Source organism: Schistocerca cancellata, chromosome 3 (genome assembly GCF_023864275.1).
Source record: "Schistocerca cancellata isolate TAMUIC-IGC-003103 chromosome 3, iqSchCanc2.1, whole genome shotgun sequence".
NCBI lineage: Eukaryota > Metazoa > Arthropoda > Insecta > Orthoptera > Acrididae > Schistocerca > Schistocerca cancellata.
Window position 1 is genome coordinate 632,750,477 of NC_064628.1, and position 22,171 is coordinate 632,772,647.

Sequence of the window (22,171 nt, forward strand, 5' to 3'; positions counted from 1 at the left end):
CCACTCCCTCCAAAACCTCAAAATTCCAATCAACACAATCTGGAACCACAACACCCCAATTCAGTAGTTAACCTTTCCTCCAAACCTCTCTCCCAATCCGAAACCTCTGTCCTATCCAAAGGCCTCACCTTCAGCCCCACTCCCAGATTCAACCAAACAGCCCTTGTCAAAGATTTACTGTCCTACACCCGTACTCTCTGCTGGAAATATCACTTTGCCACGAAGAAAAATGATCCTAATCCTACTCCTAATGATCCAAGTCCCCAAGACACTATCCAAATTGAACCCTGCCTGGAACAGTTCCGTCCTCCGTCACAGCGGGACCCACCTCCTCTTCCTCAAAATCACCCTCTCCAAACCTTCCAGGAATTTCTGACTTCCAGCCTTGCCTCTCAGTCCTTCTTAAAAAAACCTTAATCCTACTCCCAACATCACCACTGCTGAAGCCCAGGCTATCCGTGATCTGAAGGCTGACCGATCCATCGTCATTCTTCCGGCAGACAAGGGTTCCACGACCGTGGTACTTGATCGTCAGGAGTATGTGGCTGAGGGACTGCGTCAGCTTTCAGACAACACTACATACAAAGTTTGCCAAGGTAATCCCATTCCTGATGTCCAGACAGAGCTTCAAGGAATCCTCAGAACCTTAGGCCCCCAAAAAACCTTTCACCTGACTCCATCAACCTCCTGACCCCACCAACACCCCACACCCCTACCTTCTTCCTAAAATTCACAAACCCAATCATCCCGGCCATCCCATAGTAGCTGGTTACCAAGCCCCCACAGAACATATCTCTGCTTACACAGATCAACACCTTCAACCCATTACATGCAGTCTCCCATCCTTCATCAAAGACACCAACCACTTTCTCGAACACCTGGAATCCTTACCCAGTCTGTTACCCCCGGAAACCATCCTAGTAACCATTGATGCCACTTCCTTATACACAAATATTCCGCACGTCCAGGGCCTCGCTGCGATGGAGCACTTCCTTTCACGCCCACCTGCCACCCTACCTAAAACCTCTTTCCTCATTACCTTAGCCAGCTTCATCCTGACCCACAACTTCTTCACTTTCGAAGGCCAGACACACCAACAATTAAAGGGAACAGCCATGGGTACCAGGATGGCCCCTCGTACGCCAACCTATTCATGGGTCGCTTAGAGGAAGCCTTCTTGGTTACCCAGGCCTGCCAACCCGAAGTTTGGTACAGATTTATTGATGACATCTTCATGATCTGGACTCACAGTGAAGAAGAACTCCAGAATTTCCTCTCCAACCACAACTCCTTTGGTTCCATCATATTCACCTGGTCCTACTCCAAATCCCATGCCACTTTCCTTGACGTTGACCTCCACCTGTCCAATGGCCAGCTTCACACGTCCGTCCACATCAAACCCACCAACAAGCAACAGTACCTCCATTATGACAGCTGTCACCCATTCCACATCAAACGGTCCCTTCCCTACAGCCTAGGTCTTCCTGGCAAACGAATCTGCTCCAGTCCGGAATCCCTGTACCATTACACCAACAACCTGAAAACAGCTTTCGCATCCCGCAATTACCCTGCCGACCTTGTACAGAAGCAAATAACCAGAGCCACTTTCTCATCTCCTCAAACCCAGAACCTCCCACAGAAGAACCCCAAAAGTGCCCCACTTGTGACAGGATACTTACCGGGACTGGATCAAACTCTGAATGTGGCTCTCCAGCAGGGATACGACTTCCTCAAATCCTGCCCTGAAATGAGATCCATCCTTCATGAAATCCTCCCCACTCCACCAAGAGTGTCTTTCCGCTGTCCACCTAACCTATGTAACCTCTTAGTTCATCCCTATGAAATCCCCAAACCACCTTCCCTACCCTCTGGCTCCTACCCTTGTAACCACCCCCAGTGTAAAACCTGTCCCATGCACCCTCCCACCACCACCTACTCCAGTCCTGTAACCCGGAAGGTGTACACGATCAAAGACAGAGCCACGTGTGAAAGCACCCACGTGATTTACCAACTGACCTGCCTACACTGTGAAGCTTTCTATATGGGAACGACAAGCAACAAACTGTCCATTTGCATGAATGGACACAGGCAGACAGTGTTTGTTGGTAATGAGGATCACCCTGTGGCTAAACATGCCTTGGTACACGGCCAGCACATCTTGGCACAGTGTTACACCGTCCGGGTTATCTGGATACTTCCCACTAACACCAACCTGTCAGAACTCCGGAGATAGGAACTTGCCCTTCAGTATATCCTCTCTTCTCATTATCCGCCAGGCCTCAATCTCCACTAATTTCAATTTGCCGCCGCTCATACCTCAACCGTCTTACAACAACATCTTTGCCTCTGTACTTCCGCCTCGACTGACATCTCTGCCCAAACTCTTTGCCTTTACAAATGTCTGCTTGTGTCCGTGTATGTGCGGATGGATATGTGTGTGTGCGTGAGTGTATACCTGTCCTTTTTTCCCCCTAAGGTAAGTCTTTCCGCTCCCGGGATTGGAATGACTCCTTACCCTCTCCCTTAAAACCCACATCCTTTCGTCTTTCCCTCTCCTTCCCTATTTCCTGATGAAGCAACCGTTGGTTGCAAATGCTTGAATTTTGTTTGTATGTTTGTGTGTCTATCAACCTGCCAGCGCTTTTGTCTGGTAAGTCTCATCATCTTTGTTTTTAGATATATTTTTCCCATGTGGAAATATATATATATATGCCAGCGCTTTCATTTGGTATATATATAAATACTTATTATTATTTCAGAATAAAACCGTCATCAGTTGCACAATCAGGAAATTTATTTGTTTCATTGGCTTCAACAGATCTGACTGTCTCTCTTCAGAAGCTTAATATTGATTTAGCAGATGTCAGTATCTTCATCACAGAAGCATCACAGTCTTACAGTGAATCAATCACATTTATATGCAGTACATAATTCTTGACTGTGTACATAAACATGATTCACTCACTATAAATTATCAATAAGAGTTTATAGCAAACACATAAAATAAATGAATTTTTTGACTTGTCATGGCATTATGCTTCTGCAAAGAAAATACTGACATCTGCTACAACAATGTTCAGCTTCTGAAGATGACAGATTAATGTGTTGAAAGTGGTAAAATGAAATACATTTCCTAAATGTGTGACTTACGATGGAATTTTATTCTGAGATGTATTCTCCAGTAGTTGAGAAAATAACATCTATGAGTAAAATCAGTAATAATAGTAACAACAACAACAACAACAACAACAACAACAACAACAAGAGCAATAATAATAATCCTTAGCTGTAACAAAAATTACCTTGCTGTTGCTACAATAGCAGAAACTTTCTGATTTTTGAAACACATGTTGGCCAAACAGCTAAGGCTTGGCATCTGCACTTTGTAATGTGGAGAACACAGCAGTGATGCTAAAATAGGAATTGCTCCTTGGTTACATAGTAGTGTTTGGTTTTCCACTGTCTATAAAACAAATAAGTCGCTATTAACTTTGCACAAGATCACATTAGTTTAAAATACGAACACAATTAGCATAATAGTTACCATCACTAGCCATTTACAAGAGTTCAAAAATTAGTAAATAATTTGGTTAAAATATAGTTCCATACATGCAATGGAATGGTGGAGGGAAAAAGGGGAAGAGGAAAAAGAAGATATCAAATGCTGGACAATATCAAAGGAGGCAAATATTCAGAAATGAAAAGACTAGCAATGGACAGACAAAAGTGGAAGAGGCTTAATCCATGACAAGACTTGCCGTAAGGCAGAATACCATACTACTACTACTACTACTACTACTACATGCAACAAGACAGGAAGTTCAGCAAAAGAAATAATGATGATAACCATACAACAAATGTGTGCACTTTGTCACATAATACTATACTTTTCTGGACTACAGTACTGAACTTCTCTGCCAAAAAAATGATTTCCTATACTCAAGTCACAAAATGTAGTCTACACAATGTGTTGACAATTTTTCAAACATCACATAAAGTAACTTTCATGACACCCTTGTATCATATTTGTCTGAATGTGTACCCCATCCCCATTTACTTGTCATAAGATCTTTCTGACTACTACTACTGTTAAATTTGTTCTATATACTTTCTTGTGCTACTACCTAATCTAGCTCCACATATTTCATCAACAGCAGAAACCTTTGAGGAAACTCATGTCATATACTGAATATAGATATCAACTGTACAGATTTCTGTTTTGGTATGATAAGCATAGAGATACCACTGAGAATAACGGATTTAAAGAGAGTGACACTATTAACACACGATACCCTAGCACTTTATGTTGCTGGCAACATGTCTGTGTTGTTGGCAGCTCCTTCACTACAGAACCAGTCCTCAGAATTCTGGATGTGAAAATTTCACGTACAGTGTAACTTGATTCAGCAGGGTACCTAGTTCACAACAAATACATGCTAGTGACTTTTCTAGCAACTATTTTGTTTATTTCTCCCATTATTGTTTACCTTCTTTCCAATTCTCCCCCATCTTCTCCTCGTCTCATAACATTTTCTTGAGTCTTAAAATCTAGATTGAGAAAAGAATATGTAGAAACCGAAATAAGAAAATTGTGTCAGTGAGAAATTAAGATTGCACCACTAACTCTGCTGTCATGCTTTCAGATGCAATCTGTTCCTATTTTTTAACTGCAGGAATTTATACCATGGAGAAACATCTCAGAAAGCATTCATTTATTTCATCAGCTCTAAAATGTATAATGTGGATTCCTATGAACCGAATAAATCTCAAAAAAATTTACTTTTGCCTGAATAGGCACACAAAAACTATGCATTCATAGTACCCCATGGCAGAGAATGCTCGTTTTCATCACTAAATTTATTTCCTGAAATGACCCAAGGTGAGGGGGTCAAGGGTAAACTTCCCACAACATTGCAGTGAGTCCCAATGGTTTATCATTTATTTTATATGATCTTCCTAACATGAGTTCCTGCAACACTCAGAAGTAGGAGCATTATGTATTGCCAGAATGAATTTTTCACTCTGCAGTGAAGTGTGCACTGATATGAAACTTCCTAGCAGATTAAAACTATGTAGTAGATGGAGATTTGAACCTGGGACCTTTGCCTTTCCCTGGGCAAGTGCTCTACCAACTGAGCCACCTGAGCATGACTCATGACCTGTCCCTCTCAGCTTTACTTACCCCAGGTCCCAGGTTTGAGTCCTGTCTGGCACACTGTTTTAATCTGCCAGGAAATCAAAGTTTTCTTATGTATAGCATTTTCTTCCAGCCATCTAGAATATGCAGTAAACGCTTTTAAAAACATTCTATTCTTACCCCCATTCTTTACATTCTGGTCTGTGCTGTCATTTATCATATCTCACTCACTGTACCTTCATATATGTCTTTCATAATCCTAAATACTCTTGCAATATTTCCCACATTTAGCTGTTCTGTTCTTTCAGACTGTCTGGACATATTCATTGTCCACTCCATTCCTTTTCTGGCATACACCTACTCTACACTTTGCAAGCTGCCTTGCAGTTTGAAGTGGAGATTATTTCTGATAGCACTATCACTTCCCCCTCTTATCTGTACCATTTGTGAAAGGTACAAGGGAAGAACAGCGGCCTATAAGCTTTAGTACAAGTCCTAAGTTCTCTAACTCTCTCAGTGGTAATCATTCTACAAATGTAGGTTGGAGGAAAATAATTCATTCCTCAGTTCCTTCTAGAATGCTTGTCCTCAAAATTCGAACAGCAAACCTCTCCATAAAGAAGAATGCCTATCTAGTAGCTCTGCTGTTGGAATTTGTTGAGCAGCTCCATAATGGTCTTGCACTTACAAAATGATCCTGTCACAAAATGAATCACTCTTTATTGAATCTTTTTCTCTCTCTCTCTCTCTCTCTCTCTCTCTCTCTCTCTCTCTCTCCCTCCCTCCCTCCCTCCCTCCTATTACTCCAACCTGGTAAGGATTGCAGACTGATGAGAAATACACATAAACTTATCAAACATAAACCATGTAGCTTCCTGTTTCTCAACATCCAACACTGCTTTGTCTCTCACCATTTATTCTCCCAATTAAATTTTTCTTCTTTGCTGTCACAATGGTATTCTGCTATTTAGAGCATCATCTCATAACCATTATTATCCTATTCACTAAATTTTTTTTTTAATACGCACAGCTGCAACTGGGATTGCTCAATTCTTGATTTATTGTTTAAATGTTCATTTATCACATTTATTATTATTGTTGTTGTTATCAACACCATTATTATTTAATAATCTGTAGATAATTTATCTTTGCTTTACTGCTGCAATAATACTGTTTTATTTTATAGTAGTGACTATGCTACAGAAGGTTTCGACAAATCAGTCACCCAACCCTCTGTCCAGAGTTCTTTCAAGTCTCCTAAATAATAAATTTATCTTGATTGGGCTTTGAATTACCTGCATCCTCCTTTCATCTCAATTCTCTGTGTTCTCTATAATCAGTTTCTTCACCATTAGTCAAGAAAATTGAACCTACTTTCTGGAAGTGCAATAGTTTAAGTGTTTGTTAGTCTTGTGGTGGTTTTCATCAGCTTTTGTGATTATACTCATTCCATTATGTTTTATTCTGAAGAAACTAATCGCTGATTTTAAATAGACCAAAAAATACCGGGCATTACAATGAACCACTCTCTACTCTTGAATGAAAGACAATTTGCACACAGAAAAAGACAGCCTGTATTACCTATAAGAGTAAATATACACAGGTGTGGGATGAATAATTTACCTTGCATGCTGCGGAAAGTATTGTAGTAACACACACTTGGTTGGAAACCGACTGATGTGTAAGGTTTAACAAATGTAATGGAAGACCCTCATCTTGACATATTAGCCCCACCGGTGCACATGGAGACTGGAATATTGTCCGCAGGCAGCAGAGACTTACTTCAACTAACTTTGTACTTTCACTCACCAGACCTGGAGAATTACACAGACACACATTTTCAAATAGCAATTAAAAAAAAAAAAAACATATTTTTGATTAAAATTCGATTTTTTGGTGATAAAAATCCCAGATGCACATACATGCCGGCAATCGCAATCTCTCTCTCTCTCTCTCTCTCTCTCTCTCTCTCTCATCCCCGTCCCACACACAGAGAGAAACCAACATTGCCCAGGTGCTGATTTATAGCTATGCGTCCACACCCATATCACGAAGTGTCTGCACTTGTACTTAATGTTTATAACATCATATCTCTTGAATTATGTGTCAAATGAAGCTATAATTTAGTAGAGACATTCAGTGACATATGTAGTTACTGTCTGTAAAATGTTTTGTGAATGGAATGGAGTTAGTACTAACAAAGTAATAAATTTAATCATCATGCACAATGTGGCTGTTTTTCACATGTCTCCAATTTTATGACATAATATTTTTTTAACTGTGTGTCGTATGATGATGTAATATTGTAGGAACATTCAGTGACATGTGAATACTGTCCGCAAAAATAAATTATTGTGAACAGAGTTAGTGGCAAAGAAGTAACAAATTTAAATGTCATGCAAGATGTGGCAGTTTTTCATGCATCTTATTGTTTATGACATCACATCTCCTGAACTATGTATCACACAATGATACAATTTTGTAGTTACATGCAATGCCATAAGTGTATACTGTCTGCAAAATACGTCACAAATACAGTTTGTAGTAAAGAAGTAATAAATTATAATGTCGTGACTCATACGGAATTTTTACTGCATGAACAGCAGAAAAGTAGTAAGTAACAAACTTCTTTCCTTTTATCATTTTGTAGGAATTGTCAGTGAGAAAAAGATTCTGTAAAGACTGCAAATTGTATGTAAAATTTGGTACAAGTTGCCAAGTACTCTCGTTCTCAAATACTGGGTGTATAAAGTCTGGGAATCCATGTGTTGCAGGCCACACTTATTTTTCACCTCCAGCCTTTTGATATGTAGTTTGTTCTTACCCCCATAGCGATTGATGCCTGACAGTAAGGTATGTGAGAATCACGACTGTAAAGGCACAACAAGCAGTGTACAAGTAGCTGGAATCTATGCACTTTGTATGTGCAGGAGGATGTGTGTTGAACAACAGGGAGACAATATACGTCAAAAAATGACACACTTGTGTTCCACTTTTGCTCAATTTAAAAAAGTATTTCAGGTTTTCATTTCACTCCCCTTTACGCAGAAAACAGCTGAGGTGGGAGGGGAGCAAAACTAATAGTGTAAATGAAGTAGCCATCAATAAGGACTCAATAAATATATACAAAATTTTGTTTGTACTTCACATATTTCCACATCTGTTCTCTACACTACAGCTGAGAATCATTTCTCACTGCAAGTTTAAGGTGTTTTTGTTTGATATAGTAGGCACAAATTGCTTTAATGCAATGTTTTAGTGCAAATCTAAAAGTAAAAATATGTTTTCTCTCACAAAAGGACAAGGAAAAATACAAATATTCACAGTAACATTTGAAGTGAAAATAAATGGCTCTGCTGTGGAGATCAGGTAAGAGGGGAAAGGGAGGGGGAAGGGGGAGAAACTGTACCAGTAAATGTAAATCTTGATTTTCTTGATTACCGTGATGAAGTGAGTCTTTTCAGTTGTAGACTGACATGGCAGGTAGATCCATCTTAATTTCAATTGATCATGGCAGAACATGCACTTACCTCTCATATCGGAAATGTTTCTGACATAACTTTTGATACTGTAAATATGAGGGAGTGCTGAAAAGTAATGCCTAAGAATTTTTTTTATTTCTCAACAGTCAAAGACTTGTTTGTTGCTACCATCACTGTAAAATGTTTGACTTTGTTGATGGAGCCACAACCTCACCTCCGCATGCACCACCTCATCACAAACAAAGTGAAGTCTTTGAAGATGTTCTTTAAGTTTTGGACGATTGAATGGAGCCAAGTCAGGACTGTACGGAGGATGAGTGACAACAGTGAGCCCAAGGCATTGGATTGTTGTGGATGTCGCACCGCTCATGTGTGGTCTGGTGCTGCCATGCTCAAGGAGAGGGTGCTCCAGGTGTGGATGAACTTCTCATTATGGCCATGCTACAATTTGGAGCCCTCTAGAGGCAGAGGGTTGCAGCTTACGTCTGTGAAGTGGGAAAGTCAACTGAGTAATATGCATCATATGTAACACCTTCACTGATACTAAGAACAGAATAAAAGATTTGGAGGCATTACTTTGCACCACACTCTCATACCCTCAACAACACCCCATCTGCCAATCCTTTCATCAAAGTTTTAATTTAGAGTCTCTCACAAAAACTCTATGATGCAGATACACTCCTTTTTGTTGCCATAATATCCTTTCCTTAACCAGCTCCAGATGTTCAAAAATTGGACTATTTTCCAGTTCTAGCAATAGTTCTTGAAGCATATGTACATAATTTACAGAACTGACAATACTATTAAAAAAAAGTCTGATTCACCCACTGCTGAAAATGGTTGCTAATACACTCACACCATGTGAGTTTAAGTCTGTCCCCATCACCACATGTGGATCTGCAAATCCCAGCAGACACAGCTGTGTCCGCTCACTCTACCATTCACACTAACCATTGCTTCATCACTCTAAATAATGCTTTTGTAAAATATACAAATGGAATGACACAATTTCAGAAACTTGACTGGTCTCATACAGATATGATTTTATGTATATAGACTGAAGCAGCAAGTGAAAATTTGCACCAAGCCAGGAATTGAAAACGGGTCTTCTACTTATGAGGTATGTGTGTTAACCATCAAACCACCTTGGCACAGCTGTTCATACAACTGCATGGATTACCCTGGCTTGCCTACCTCTTCGATCCAAATTCTCACTGCCGCATCAGTCAACTTTAAATCTCCCCTTACACATGAACAGAATGACTGAGGCTCTCCATGTTCTGGAATAGCACCTCAGTAAGTAAGAGATCTAGGTTCAGTTCCTGGCCTTGGTACAAATTTTCACTCACCACCTCAGTCTATATACACAAAATCATATTTTTATGAGACTAGTAAACTCTCTGAAATTGTGTCATTTCATCTGTATGTTTGATGCTGGAGGTGGTATTCCAGAACATGGAGAGCCTTAGCAATTCTGTTTGTGTGTAAAGTGGAATTTAAAGTAGACTGGGGCAGCAGTAAGAATTTGGATCAAGGAGGGAGACATGCCAGGGTAATCCATGCAGTTGTGTGAACTGGTGTGCCAAGGTGGCCTTGTGGCAAATGCACCTGCCAAGTAAGTAACAGACCCGGGTTTGATTCCTGGCCTTGGCACAACTTTTCACTTGCCACTTCAGTCATATACGAGGGTTGGAACTTAAATAGTGCAACTATTTATTTACAGCTCATACAAAACAGGTACGTGTTTCAGAGTTTTACTGACCTTGAAAGTAGTCACCAGCATTGTGTATAACCCATTGCCAGTGGTATGGAAGTCATAGGAAACTCTTTGCAGTGTCAGTTGTGTTGACAGTTCAAGCAGTGCAGTCTATTGCCGGACGAATTTGTAGCCGTTCTGAAGTGAATGCTTTGAAGTATTTCCTTCAGTTTAGAAATCGAGTTGAACTTATGAGGGCTTAAGTCAGGGAAGTGGAGTAGGTGGTATAGCATGTAGCACCCGCATCAGTCATACAAATTAGTAACAGCTTGCACTGTATGTGATTGAGCATTGTCCTGCAAAATGATGGTCAGGTCCTGCAGAAAGTGTCGTCACTTCTGTCTCTATGCTGTTCATTTTTGGAACACAACCTACAACCAGCTTAGATACAGAAGTGATGACACTTTCTGCAGGACCTAACCATCATTTTGCAGGACAATGCTCAATCACATACAGTGCAAGCTGTTACTAATTTGTATGACTGATGGGGTTGCTAAGTGCTATATCACCTACTGCACTCCCCTGACTTAAGCCCTTGTAAGTTGTTCAACTCAATTTCTAAACTGAAGGAAACACTTCACGGCATTCGCTTCAGAACTGCTACAAATTCGTTGGGCAACAGACCGCGCCGCTCGAACTGCCAACACAACTGGCACTGCTAAGAGTATCCTACGACTTCCACATCGCTGGCAAGAGGTTATACACAATGCTGCTGACTACTTTGAAGGTCAATAAAACTTTGAGACACTTATCTACTTTGTACGAGCTCTAAATCAATAGTTACCACTATTAAAGTTCCAACCCTCATACACAAAATCACTTTTCTAGAACTTGGGATCACCTTCTTGTCAGATTGCGTACAACTTGCAGAATTCTGTATGCCTGTCCAATCATATTCATTTAGGACTTTATGTAAAGTAGGCCTATATGGTCTCACTTTCAGCATTCTCTGAATCCTTTGTAGGCTTGCTCTCACTATTCCATACGCCTTGCACGTTTTGCTTTAACTTTTAGTCAGTGATTACATGAAACCTTGTGCAACAACATTAAGATTGTTTTCTGCAGTAGAAGACAGTTTTCTGCAGTAACAGACTTTGGCCTATCTGAACAAAGAAGCTCCACTACAAATGTAGTCTTCAAATCTTACACCTTGTCAAGATGGAGGATGGATGTTTGGAAGAAGTCCAACAAGCAAATCACAAACATCACTGTAATTATGAAAAAAAATGCTGCTCTGTAGTTAACTTTCTATTCATTGTTTCTCACACAACAACAAAGATCATAATCTCAAATTACTAGTGTCAAGTGACTTATGGCTATTACACACTAGTCCATTTGACAACTGACTACCACTACACTAGACAAAACCAAGTACGAGGATTACGAGTGATAACTGACTTACGGCACACCCCACATTTGTACCTTCAAATTTCAGATTGCTTTGTAGTGACACTTACCATTTATGAGAGCTGGGACCACTTCAAGATCAATAAGAGCCTTAATATGATCTTCAGTTCCCTTTGCTAATGAACCCAAAGTTATAGTTGCTTCAATTTTTATCTGTACTGGTATAGCTGCATCAGCCAGTAGCTGCAGCAGACGTGGCACCACACCTTGGGATATTACATTTCCTTTCTGCTTGTTGCTTCCAATTACAGAATTCTTAAGACATCTAAATAAATAAATGAGCTTAGATAGAAACAAGAATTGCAATTTAAACAACCATAAAGGGCATGCTGTAACAATTCACAGAAAAGAGAAACAGGCTTACATATAAATTACATAACTAAAATATACATTACAAAAAAGCAGAATGTCAACAGTGCACACACAATAACTTGTCACTTCTCATGGGGGTGCTGCGAATGCATCTGCTTCATCCCCACTTCACAGTCACATTACTCTTGTATCAGTCACATTACTCTTGTATGGATGCATAGAAAACAGCTTATAAAAGAAACAGATATGTATCTCTGTTCTGCAATGACAAAAATGGCAAAAATGACATGGAATGTTCTGTATAATCAAAGATGAAATCTTACTGATACAAATTACAGAATATCACTAATAACACTACTACAAAAAGTATTCTTCACTAAGGTTGGTACTAACCAAAGGTAAGTCAACAAGAAATGGCTTCTGCCAATTCCTCTGCTCCAAGCAACCCACCACAAAAATAAACACATAATTGTGTATGTGCACAGCATATGTATTTTTCTTTCTGCAGTGGAGTGAGCACTGATTTAAAACTTTCTAACAGATCAAAACAGTGTTCTAAACCACAACTCAAACCTGGAACCTTTGTCTTTCTGTTGAATCAGTGCAGAATTGACTGAGTCATCCAAGCAAGAACCACAAACCACAAAAGGCACAGGTTTCACGTTCAACCCCTGGTCCAGCCAACAGTTCTGATCTGGCGTGAAGTTTCAGGTCTAAATTTCTGTGTCGGTGTAAGAAAATTAACTGCCACATATCTAATGATGTGATGATGATCATCAGTCATTAAGAATTAACTGAAGATCATGATATAATCACTGACCTCCAAGAAGTTAGCTTTCATAATATACACTGCTGGACATTAAGATTACAACACTAGGAAGGATAGCAAACAACAGAATTTTGTTTATCATGTATATACAGTAAAGCAGGAAGAATATGTGATTCAATCTATAAGTGATTTGGGGGATAGGACATGAAAAATTTAGAACACAGAGCTGACATTCCTGGCAGCAACAATGCTCTGGGCGTGCAGAGATTGAAGACAGATACGGTTATGTCATTCCAAGCTGTTTCAACTTTTGGCCTGAGTTCATAAATCGTAGTGGTAGTAAGCAATAATGTTCCAGTCTCCCAGCAGCCCAAAATCAGATGGTGAGAGATCTGGAGGGTGTGCTGCCAGGACAACAGTCAAACACCCTCCATACTGAGGTAGTTCAGGACGGCCCAGGCAACGTGCATTCTTTTGTTGAAAGATAATATCACAAAGACCTCAAAGATATGGAACAGCTGTCAGCTTTAACATGTCAGAAATGAATGTCTGTTGTCCACATTGCCAGCTATGTGAATCAGAGGTGATTGTGTTCTTTACCTAATTGTACTTCTCACAATGTCAGCTGACATTCCTGGCAGCAACAATGCCTCCAACCTGGATGGGCATGCTGAGATTGGAAGACAGATATGGTTATGTCATTCAAAGCTGTTTCAACTTGCGGCCAGAGTTCACAAATCATTCATTTGGCAATGTTCATTCTCATCAGTGATACATCCATCATGATGGTGTATGTGGATCCAGGACTCATCTGAAAAGATGATGTGGTGCTGCTCCAGTGTGCAGTATTGTTGTTGGATGCATCAAAGTCTGAACACTGCAGCTGTGTCAAGGGAAACTGTAACAATGGTCACCAAGCTGACAGCATGTGTATTTTATATGTTCTAGTACTGTTCGTGTTTTACCTAGAAACATACAAGACAATGGTGTGACTACGGGTTTGCTAGACACTTTTGAGTTACTATTTTTAATGATTCTGCATCACAGTACATATTCCCGTCTGTGAGCACCATGACGTAATGACTGTCTCTGGCTGTAATTTTTAAAATACATCACAACCTTGACTGGCAGGGTTAATCAAAGACTGCGGTACTCCTTGTCTCCTTTCACCGGCAACATAACTGTTGGGTTTTGTGACATCATGGTGGCACAATGTATTTGAAATGGATTGTGGTGCAAAGCGCGTGTTGGAGTACACAGTGGAACTCCCTACTGTGGGATGTTTATGTTTCCAAATTGTTTGTGAGTACTGTTACTGATTCACTGGACTTCTTTAAGACTCTTCATGGGAATACATTGGAAGATTTCTGGTGGTTTGTTAGCGAATGTGGGCAATATATTACATTTTGGTTTTGGATTTATTGGTGTGTTGTGTTGTTTATAGTTGGAGATTTAATTTAACTTTTTGTTTTTTTGTTCATTATGGACATGACAACAAAATTCACAACTAGGTCGCTGCATACTGCAATGGGTGATAACATACTGATCATGATTAAAATTCTATAGTTATATGGTTTAACTGTTGAGTATTTGAAGTTTTATGTTTGTGGTGAAGGAATGAAACTGACCAAAGTCGCTACATCTCCGAGCAGAGGCCAGTACACATATGTGGCATTGTCAGTGGGATAACGAATGGCAGTCTATCCGGAGGTGTTCCTGGCTTCAGAAGTCTAGGTTAGTCGTCTGAGAGATTGTGCTGATAATGTATCATTTTTGCAGTTTCAATACTTGTGTGCCAGCTGAATTTGGCTGGTAAGTACACTTTTAAGGTTTTACTTTTTTAAATTGTTGTATACATGGAATGTGTGTTTACGTGCATAATTGTTTTTTGTCCATCAAAATTAGTGTTAATGGAATTTTTTACAAATTTGTGTTTGAGTCGTTGGTTGTTGGCAATTATGTTGGATTGCGATTGGTAGATACTGTGTAGTTTGTTTTACCTATATTGTTGAGATCAGGATTTTGATGTTAGTTGTATGAGCGAATATTGCTTTTTGATACCTTGGAATGAGTTCCAGCTATATAGGTAAGTGCTAGGTGCCAGATTTGTCGAGATGTGTATGGTTTTGCAGTACCGTGGATTTCATCTGAGCTACACATAGCTCAACTGAAATTTCTGGTATTGGGTTTTGGAGCTAAGTGCTGGCTCATGGTATCATGGAATTTGTTTGAGCTACAAGTCAAGTGAAATTTCATGGTATTGTGATTTTGTTGATTGCTGAGGGTTTCAGTTGCTTCATTTTTGCATTAAGTACTTGTTCTGGTATATCTTTATAACCAGGATTTTCATACATTTATTTTGTTTCCACCTAAAAGCCTGTAATTCCTGTGGTTGTCCGATTACTTTCATGCTGTTTTTGTAATTAAATTTTTTGTATTATTTGTGCCTGTTTGAGGGTCAACTGAAGCGTCTTATCCCATCCGTCGGCTTTGACCCGTGACGTAAGGGTGTTGTGGTGTGTGGCGTCATGATGGCGCAGAGTTTAGTTTGTGAGAGTGGCGTGTTTGTATGTGTCGTTTTGATGTGATCGGTGGTGCTCTCTGGTGGTGTGTTTATGTGTTATGTGATGTTCTTGGTTTAGTTTGTGTGTATGGCATGTTTATATATTGTTGTGGTCAGTGGTTCTCTCTGGTGGTGTGTTTATGGTTAGCATGTTATGTGGCATATGGTGTTCATTTGCGTGGTAGCATTACACATATGTGGTATTGGTGGCAACTGCTTTCAGTGGAATATTTTTCAGTGAGTTAACAATTTTGGTTTTGTTATGTCGACGTTATTGTAGTTTTTTTGCTGTTCGTTGTGTGTCAATTTTGGTAAATCGCTTTGTTTATGTCTTTGGAAGGTGTGGATATGACTGACAAAGTCAACAGTTTTCGGTTGTCGGCAATGATGGAGGACAGTGTGTTGTCTCTAATAAAATTTCTTCAGCTATTCAGCCTGTTGGCTGAAGTCATGAAGTGTTCAGTGTGTCGTGAAGAAATGAGTCTCGGATCAGGGACGGCTATATGTGGAGATGTCGTAAGGATAACAGCTCAAGGGAAGTGTTCCATTCCAATTTTGTTGGTTTGTAGTGTTTTCTGAGGTAGTGATGATTGTGGACGAGGTTATAGTTTTGGCTTTCATGATTTGGTATCGGTAGTTTCTGCTGATCTATATAGGTCAAGGGAAGTGTTAGATTCCAGTGGATATTGTTTTTAGTTGATTTTGGGAAAGTTGTGGTCATTTTATTTTATCGTTTATGTCATTTGGTTTAGTGGCGTGTGTTTATTTTTAGTTTGTCCCCAAAAACTGCCAGTTTCCCACACTTGTCGCATTAGTGTCATTAGGTTTTTTGTGGAACGTGTGTGTGTGTTGGTTTTTCGATGTATTTTCATGTTTGTTATCATGTTTACGTAATGAAGTCATAGGCACCATATTGGAAACGTGGTGCATGGTCGTTCCCGCCATATTTGTGACGTCATGGATCAAAGCAGACGGGTGGAATTGGACGCTTCTGTAATGTGTTATGAGTGACATCATGGTCGCCATATTGTTTAAGCTCGAATTAGGGATGTCTGTTATCTTAATGACATCATGGACCAAAGCTAACAGGTGGTAACGATATATTTTGTTACCCCAAATGCGGGTCAATAATCATAACATGATGCTTTGGGATAGTCCAGTGTCATTTATTACTACACACTATGATTAGGTAGCTTCCTCCTATCATTGCCTCAACTTGAAATGGGATCCTGTCACATAACTGAGACATTGCACCACATTTACATGCCTCCAAATCTTTACTAACACTGAACACACCTAACACCAGGAGGACCAATATGTGAGTATTGTCCCACTTACCAATAGTGTCTTGACAACGTGTTCAGTTGAGTAGACTGGTCATTTTTGCTCATTTTGAAGTTATACTGTATAATTACACTTCAATCTGTCGCAAACATGGCATATTCCACAGTGTGCATCAAGGCTGTCTAGACTAGTCATATAACTGATGTGAAGCACGGAACAAGCCAAAAGCATACTTGGACATACAGATATTTAATTCAGTGCATTATTTTGTTTTTCCAACTAAAAATAGTAAACCTCTTAGAAAATATTATATTTTACATTGTATATTAAAGACAATTGTACAAATAATTTGTAAACACCACCTTTATAATATATTCTTGTTAACTATGGGGTACTTCTGAGCCTGCAAATAATGCAAATATTTTAAAGATTATATTTAGTAACATTGACAAACTGAATATGTTTTACACATGAAAAAAAAAATCCTGTTTATACTACCAAAGTTGATGGCTGACGTTCATAAGCACCCATTGAGCTATACCAATTATTATTACACATAACTGAACAATTTTTAGAGATTTGCTATATGGAAGTTTACTGATTTTATATTTAGTGGTGAATAAGTGAACATTTATTTTAAATAAAATTATGTCAATAGCGTGTACTTTATGAATGTAGGCATGCTGGAAAAAGGTAAAATCATTTCAGTCACTTAAAAAAAATGCATAGCTACCAATAAACAAACAGCCCACCATATAACAACCATTCCCGTCACAGATTTTAAATGTGCGCTAACAGATCAGATGAGAAATAAAAAAAATTAAAACTGCCGCTGAATCATGACTGAATACACTGTATCTATGCTATCTTTGAAGCTGTGAGATGACAGTTTTACAAATAACAATCATTACAAATCTCTGGTGACAATAGTCATTTTTCTCTTTTAGTGATTGTGCTGAATGTTTCCTCCCCAATTTGCCCCAAGCGCAGCTTATTCCACACTTTATTTACTGGCAGTCACAGTCTCGTTGTCAATTTAATCAGCAGATGAACATAAGGGATGCGTAAACTATGCCATAAATGACTTTATTTGAAAAGAGGAGGCATTACTATGAAGCGTTAACAACATTATCGTTATGCTAGTTGGCATTACTTACACGATTGCCTGCAAACACTTCTCGGCATCACCCGAATACAACTCGTCAATATACGACCGAGAACTCTCAACATCCTGCAACCAAAAATTTTTGTGCAAAATATGGACTGGCAATTTACCTCTGGATGAAGGATACATTTATGGGGAAGAAATTTATTTACTTTTAATTCTGTAAATTTATTTATCAGTTCGGGCAGCAATAAACTGTGCAAAAAAAGTGAGGTTAGGCTCTATAAGTGCCGGTATCAAAATGCAAAGCAAGTAGTCTTAGGCGAAAATAAGTACCATGAATGGATGCATAGCGGTAACCATTGTAAATATTTTTGTTTCTCGTGTATTGCAGTTTCATCACATTTGATCCCTCAATAACCTAAATAACAACTGTCACCTTACATCTCAGAGATAATACGCCTGCCATAGATGTCTTTGAACCTGTTTACCGCGACCACGGCCGCCAGTGTTGACTGCTAAAAAGGAGGATTCCTGCCACCAATATGTCAGTTTCTTGGCTGTAGAAAAACGAGTACCAACATAGACTATTTAGTACTTTGGTGGTCAAAATTCTCAGAGAAACTCAAGGAAACATGGACTGAATAATGAATAATAAAAATCCAGTAATAGACCCCTGTTATATATATTTTAACGAAGGTCGACGCCTCTATGTAATGAAGAAGCACGTAAATATCTTATTTATACGGACTTTACAGTTGAAAATAAACAATGTTATTTACTGACATACTAACAGACTCACTTTATGGTGGTCAAATTTGAAAATGGAAATACCAATTAAAATAATTTTACGATTACAAGAAAAGTGAACAATCTTCATAGTAAGTGCATAGTAATAATCGTATTTTGTCAACAGAGAGAACGTAAACAAAATATTGTGCGTGTGTGTTGTCATCGAATATTGCAGAGGACTGCGTTATTTCATTTTGGTCTCACATTTATCTTATAGTGACAGTAAGTCTTTATCTTATTCATATGTGATATGAATGTGTATGTGACATACATTATGCTGCTTACAAGTACGGCTATTTGCAACACATCTGTCATCGCAATAAATCGTGCCTGCGGCTGTAGCAATACACAGATTCAAATCGTATTTTATTAGCATTTCAGCAAGTACATTGACAATAACAAAAAAAGTCATTGCTTCCTATGAATATAATTGATGGAGATGACAGCACACTGTTGTTTATTCGTTGCAGTACACTTTCTCTCATGGCACAACCCTTTCAGCTGTTCATCAACGATTTCTGAGGTAGCGTCTGTGCTCTATCTCAAGTTTACTTGATTACGCAGTAGTTAATTTCATGTTCCATGAATCATTTTGCATGATTAATCATAATGATGTGGAACAAGTCGTTTTACATGACATCGAAAATTAATTTTTAAATATTGCCACATGTTGAACCTTTGTAAGATATGTGAGCTTTATTTATTTTAAAAACACAAACTTGAGTTTGTGACTCCTACCCATCACCTTTTATAATTTGCAATAATAGACATTCTTCTATAGAAAATGGAGTAGTTGTCAAGTAGAACCTTTTTCAGCGTGTATTCGAATTTCACTTTTCTGTCTTTCAGACGTTTTATATCTTTGGTAAATGATCAGATATTTTTGATGTAGCATTGTGCACCCCTTTTCATTCTGAAGATACCCTTAATGTGGAGTGATGAATGTCATTTTTCCTTGTGGTATTGTAATTATGAATTTCATTGTTCCTTTTGAACTGTCGTGGATTATTTACAGTAAACTTCATGAGGGAATAAGTATACTGTGAAGCACTAGTTAGAAAGCCTAACTCCTTAAAAAGATGTCTACAAGGTGATTGTGGGTGAGCACCACTTATCATTCTTGCAGCACAGTTTTGAGCAGTGAAGACTTCCTTTCTCAAAGATGACTTACATCTACATGAATTCTGTTCAAATCGCACTTAAGTGAGTGGCAAAGGGCTCATCAAACCACCTTCACAATAACTCTTGGGTTATTCCACTCTCAAACAGCAAGCAGAAAAAATTAACACCTGTATCTTTCTATGTGAACTCTTGCCTTTCATTATTTTAGTATGGTGATCATTTCTCCCTGGGTACGTTGGTGTCAACAAAATATTTTCTCCTTCGGAGTAGAAAGTTGGTGATTGAAGTTTTGTGGAAAGATCTTGCGTCAACGAGAGATGCCTTTGTTTTAATGATGGCCTCCCCAAATTCTATATCTTATCTGCGACACCCTCTCTCCTATTTATCGATAATGCAAAACATGCTGTCTTTATTTCAACTTTCTCAACGTACTCCGTTAACTCTGTACGTACTACAACAGAGGACAGACAAGCGTAGCGCAGGCAGTACCTTTAGTAGACCTGTTGGATCTGCTAAGTGTTCTGTCAATAAAACACAGTCCTTGGTTAGCCGCCTCCCCCCCCCCCCCCCAACATTTTTGTGTGTTCTTTTCAGTTTAATTTGTTTGTAATTGTAATTCCTAGGTACTTAGTTGAGTTTACGACCTTGAGGTTTGATTCATTTATCATGTGTTTGAAGTTTAATGGATCCCTCTTAACACTCATGTTAAAGACCTCACATTGTTCATTATTTAGGCTCAATTGCCAATTTTTGCTTCTTATAAATATCTTTTCTAAATCATTTTGCAGTTTGTTTTGACCTTCTGATGACTTTACTAAGTGACAAAAGACAGTGTCATCTGCAACCAAACAGACTGCTGCTCAGCTGAGCGAGGTGGCACAGTGGCTAACACACTGGACTCGCATTTGGGAGGACGATGGTTCAATCCCGCATCTGACCATCCTCATTAAGGTTTTTCGTGATTTCACTAAATCGCTCCAGGCAAATGCTGGGATGGTTCCTTTGAAAGGGCATGGTCAACTTCCTTCCCCATCCTTCCCTAATCCGATGAGACCGATGACCTCACTGTTTTTTTTTTTTTTTTTTTTTTCTCCTACCCAAACAACCCAACCCATCTGCTGCTCAGATTGTCTCCTAAACAAATATACAGATAAGGAACAGCAGAGGGCCTGTAATACTACATTTGGGAATGCCAGGAATCACTTCTGTTTTGCTTGATGCGTTTCCGTCAACTGTTTCTGAACTATACCTCTCTGACAGGAAATCACAAATTAATTTGCATAACTGAGATGATATTCCATAAGCACACAATTTTTGATAACAAGCTGCTTGTAAGATAGAGTGTCGAAAGCCTTCTGGAAATCTAAAAACACGGAATCAATTTGAAATCCCTTTCAATAGCACTCAACACTTCATGTGAGTAAAGAGCTAGTTGTGTTTCTCGAGAATGATGTTTTCTAAATCTGTGTTGACTGTGTGTCTTGAGATCATTCTCTTTGAGGTAATTCATAATGTTTGAACACAATAATTCCCCCCCCCCCCCCCCCCCCCCCCCCCAGGTTAAGTTCTCATCAATTTGGGCACCTAAATATTTTGAAGTTTACACCTTATTTATTATTTCCTCTCTGTCTGTTATACTTATCATTGACTTCCAGGCTTTCCATTTTTTACTATGTTTATTCTGTTTGTTGTGTAACAAACGTTACAATAAAATGTACATGTGCCCTGTTCCTTTAGCATGAGTTCCATCTTCCATGATGTACCATTGTATATGATATTGCATAGTGTATTTATGTTTACCTGCATGTACCTATTTAAAGCAATATTCCGATTTTAACCTTAAACACTCAATGAAGTATTTGATGCTTTTTACTAAAAGCCATGAGCAGACACCTTTTTCTTTCGTTTCCTTCATTATTTCATCAGTTTTTTTCCCCCTCTGTGTATTAGTATATTATCTGTACAGTGATAGTGTAATGGGATTAAGAATTTTCAAACCACCAGTTTACTTCTAATATCAGTGCTCAAGCGTTTAATATAAAAATAACAACTTCCATAGCCCTAGGTCGTATCAAAGGCTCCATGAAATTGTTAAATTGTGGGTAAGTGTGCGTATCTCAAGAGGGTTTTTACTTAGTGAAGTGTACAGTATGTATTATAGTATGACGAATGGGTATCGAGTCAAGTACAGCATCTTGTATTCTATATATGGATCTAAAGTACAGTGAGAGAGACTGACTTTAACAGAGAAGACTGATCTTAACTTATGACACTAAAAATTGATAAAATTGGCTGTTTTGTTATTATTACAGAAAAAGATATTTAGCTGAGTTTATGTAATGTCATAGCATTTCATTCCACCTAAATGAGTCTGGTAGGATCTCTCACTTAATTTTCGTCATGATGGTAAACTGATCAGGGCCATAGCCTGAGATATATGTT

General features: G+C 38.8%; 2 protein-coding genes across 3 annotated transcripts in view; one reads left to right on the forward strand and one right to left on the reverse strand.

The window, feature by feature from the left end:
• The window catches only part of LOC126175565 (armadillo repeat-containing protein 8-like), a 117,582-nt gene extending 99,253 nt beyond the window's left edge, over nucleotides 1-18,329 (reverse strand). The window contains exons 1-5 of the mRNA XM_049922421.1: nucleotides 18,152-18,329; nucleotides 17,868-17,941; nucleotides 11,833-12,047; nucleotides 6,761-6,951; nucleotides 3,303-3,463 (exon numbers count right to left, since the gene is read on the reverse strand). Of these exons, the coding sequence (XP_049778378.1) occupies nucleotides 3,303-3,463; nucleotides 6,761-6,951; nucleotides 11,833-12,047; nucleotides 17,868-17,941; nucleotides 18,152-18,178 (668 nt within the window). The 5' untranslated portion in view covers nucleotides 18,179-18,329. The remainder of the gene's footprint in view (nucleotides 1-3,302; nucleotides 3,464-6,760; nucleotides 6,952-11,832; nucleotides 12,048-17,867; nucleotides 17,942-18,151) is intronic.
• A 384-nt stretch (nucleotides 18,330-18,713) lies between these two features.
• LOC126175566 (folliculin) overlaps nucleotides 18,714-22,171 on the forward strand; it is a 162,279-nt gene continuing 158,821 nt past the window's right edge. The window contains exon 1 of one of the 2 annotated variants that reach the window (XM_049922423.1): nucleotides 18,714-18,829. The gene's annotated coding sequence lies outside the window, so the exon portion shown is untranslated. The remainder of the gene's footprint in view (nucleotides 18,830-22,171) is intronic. The other variant, XM_049922422.1, reaches the window with a different exon arrangement.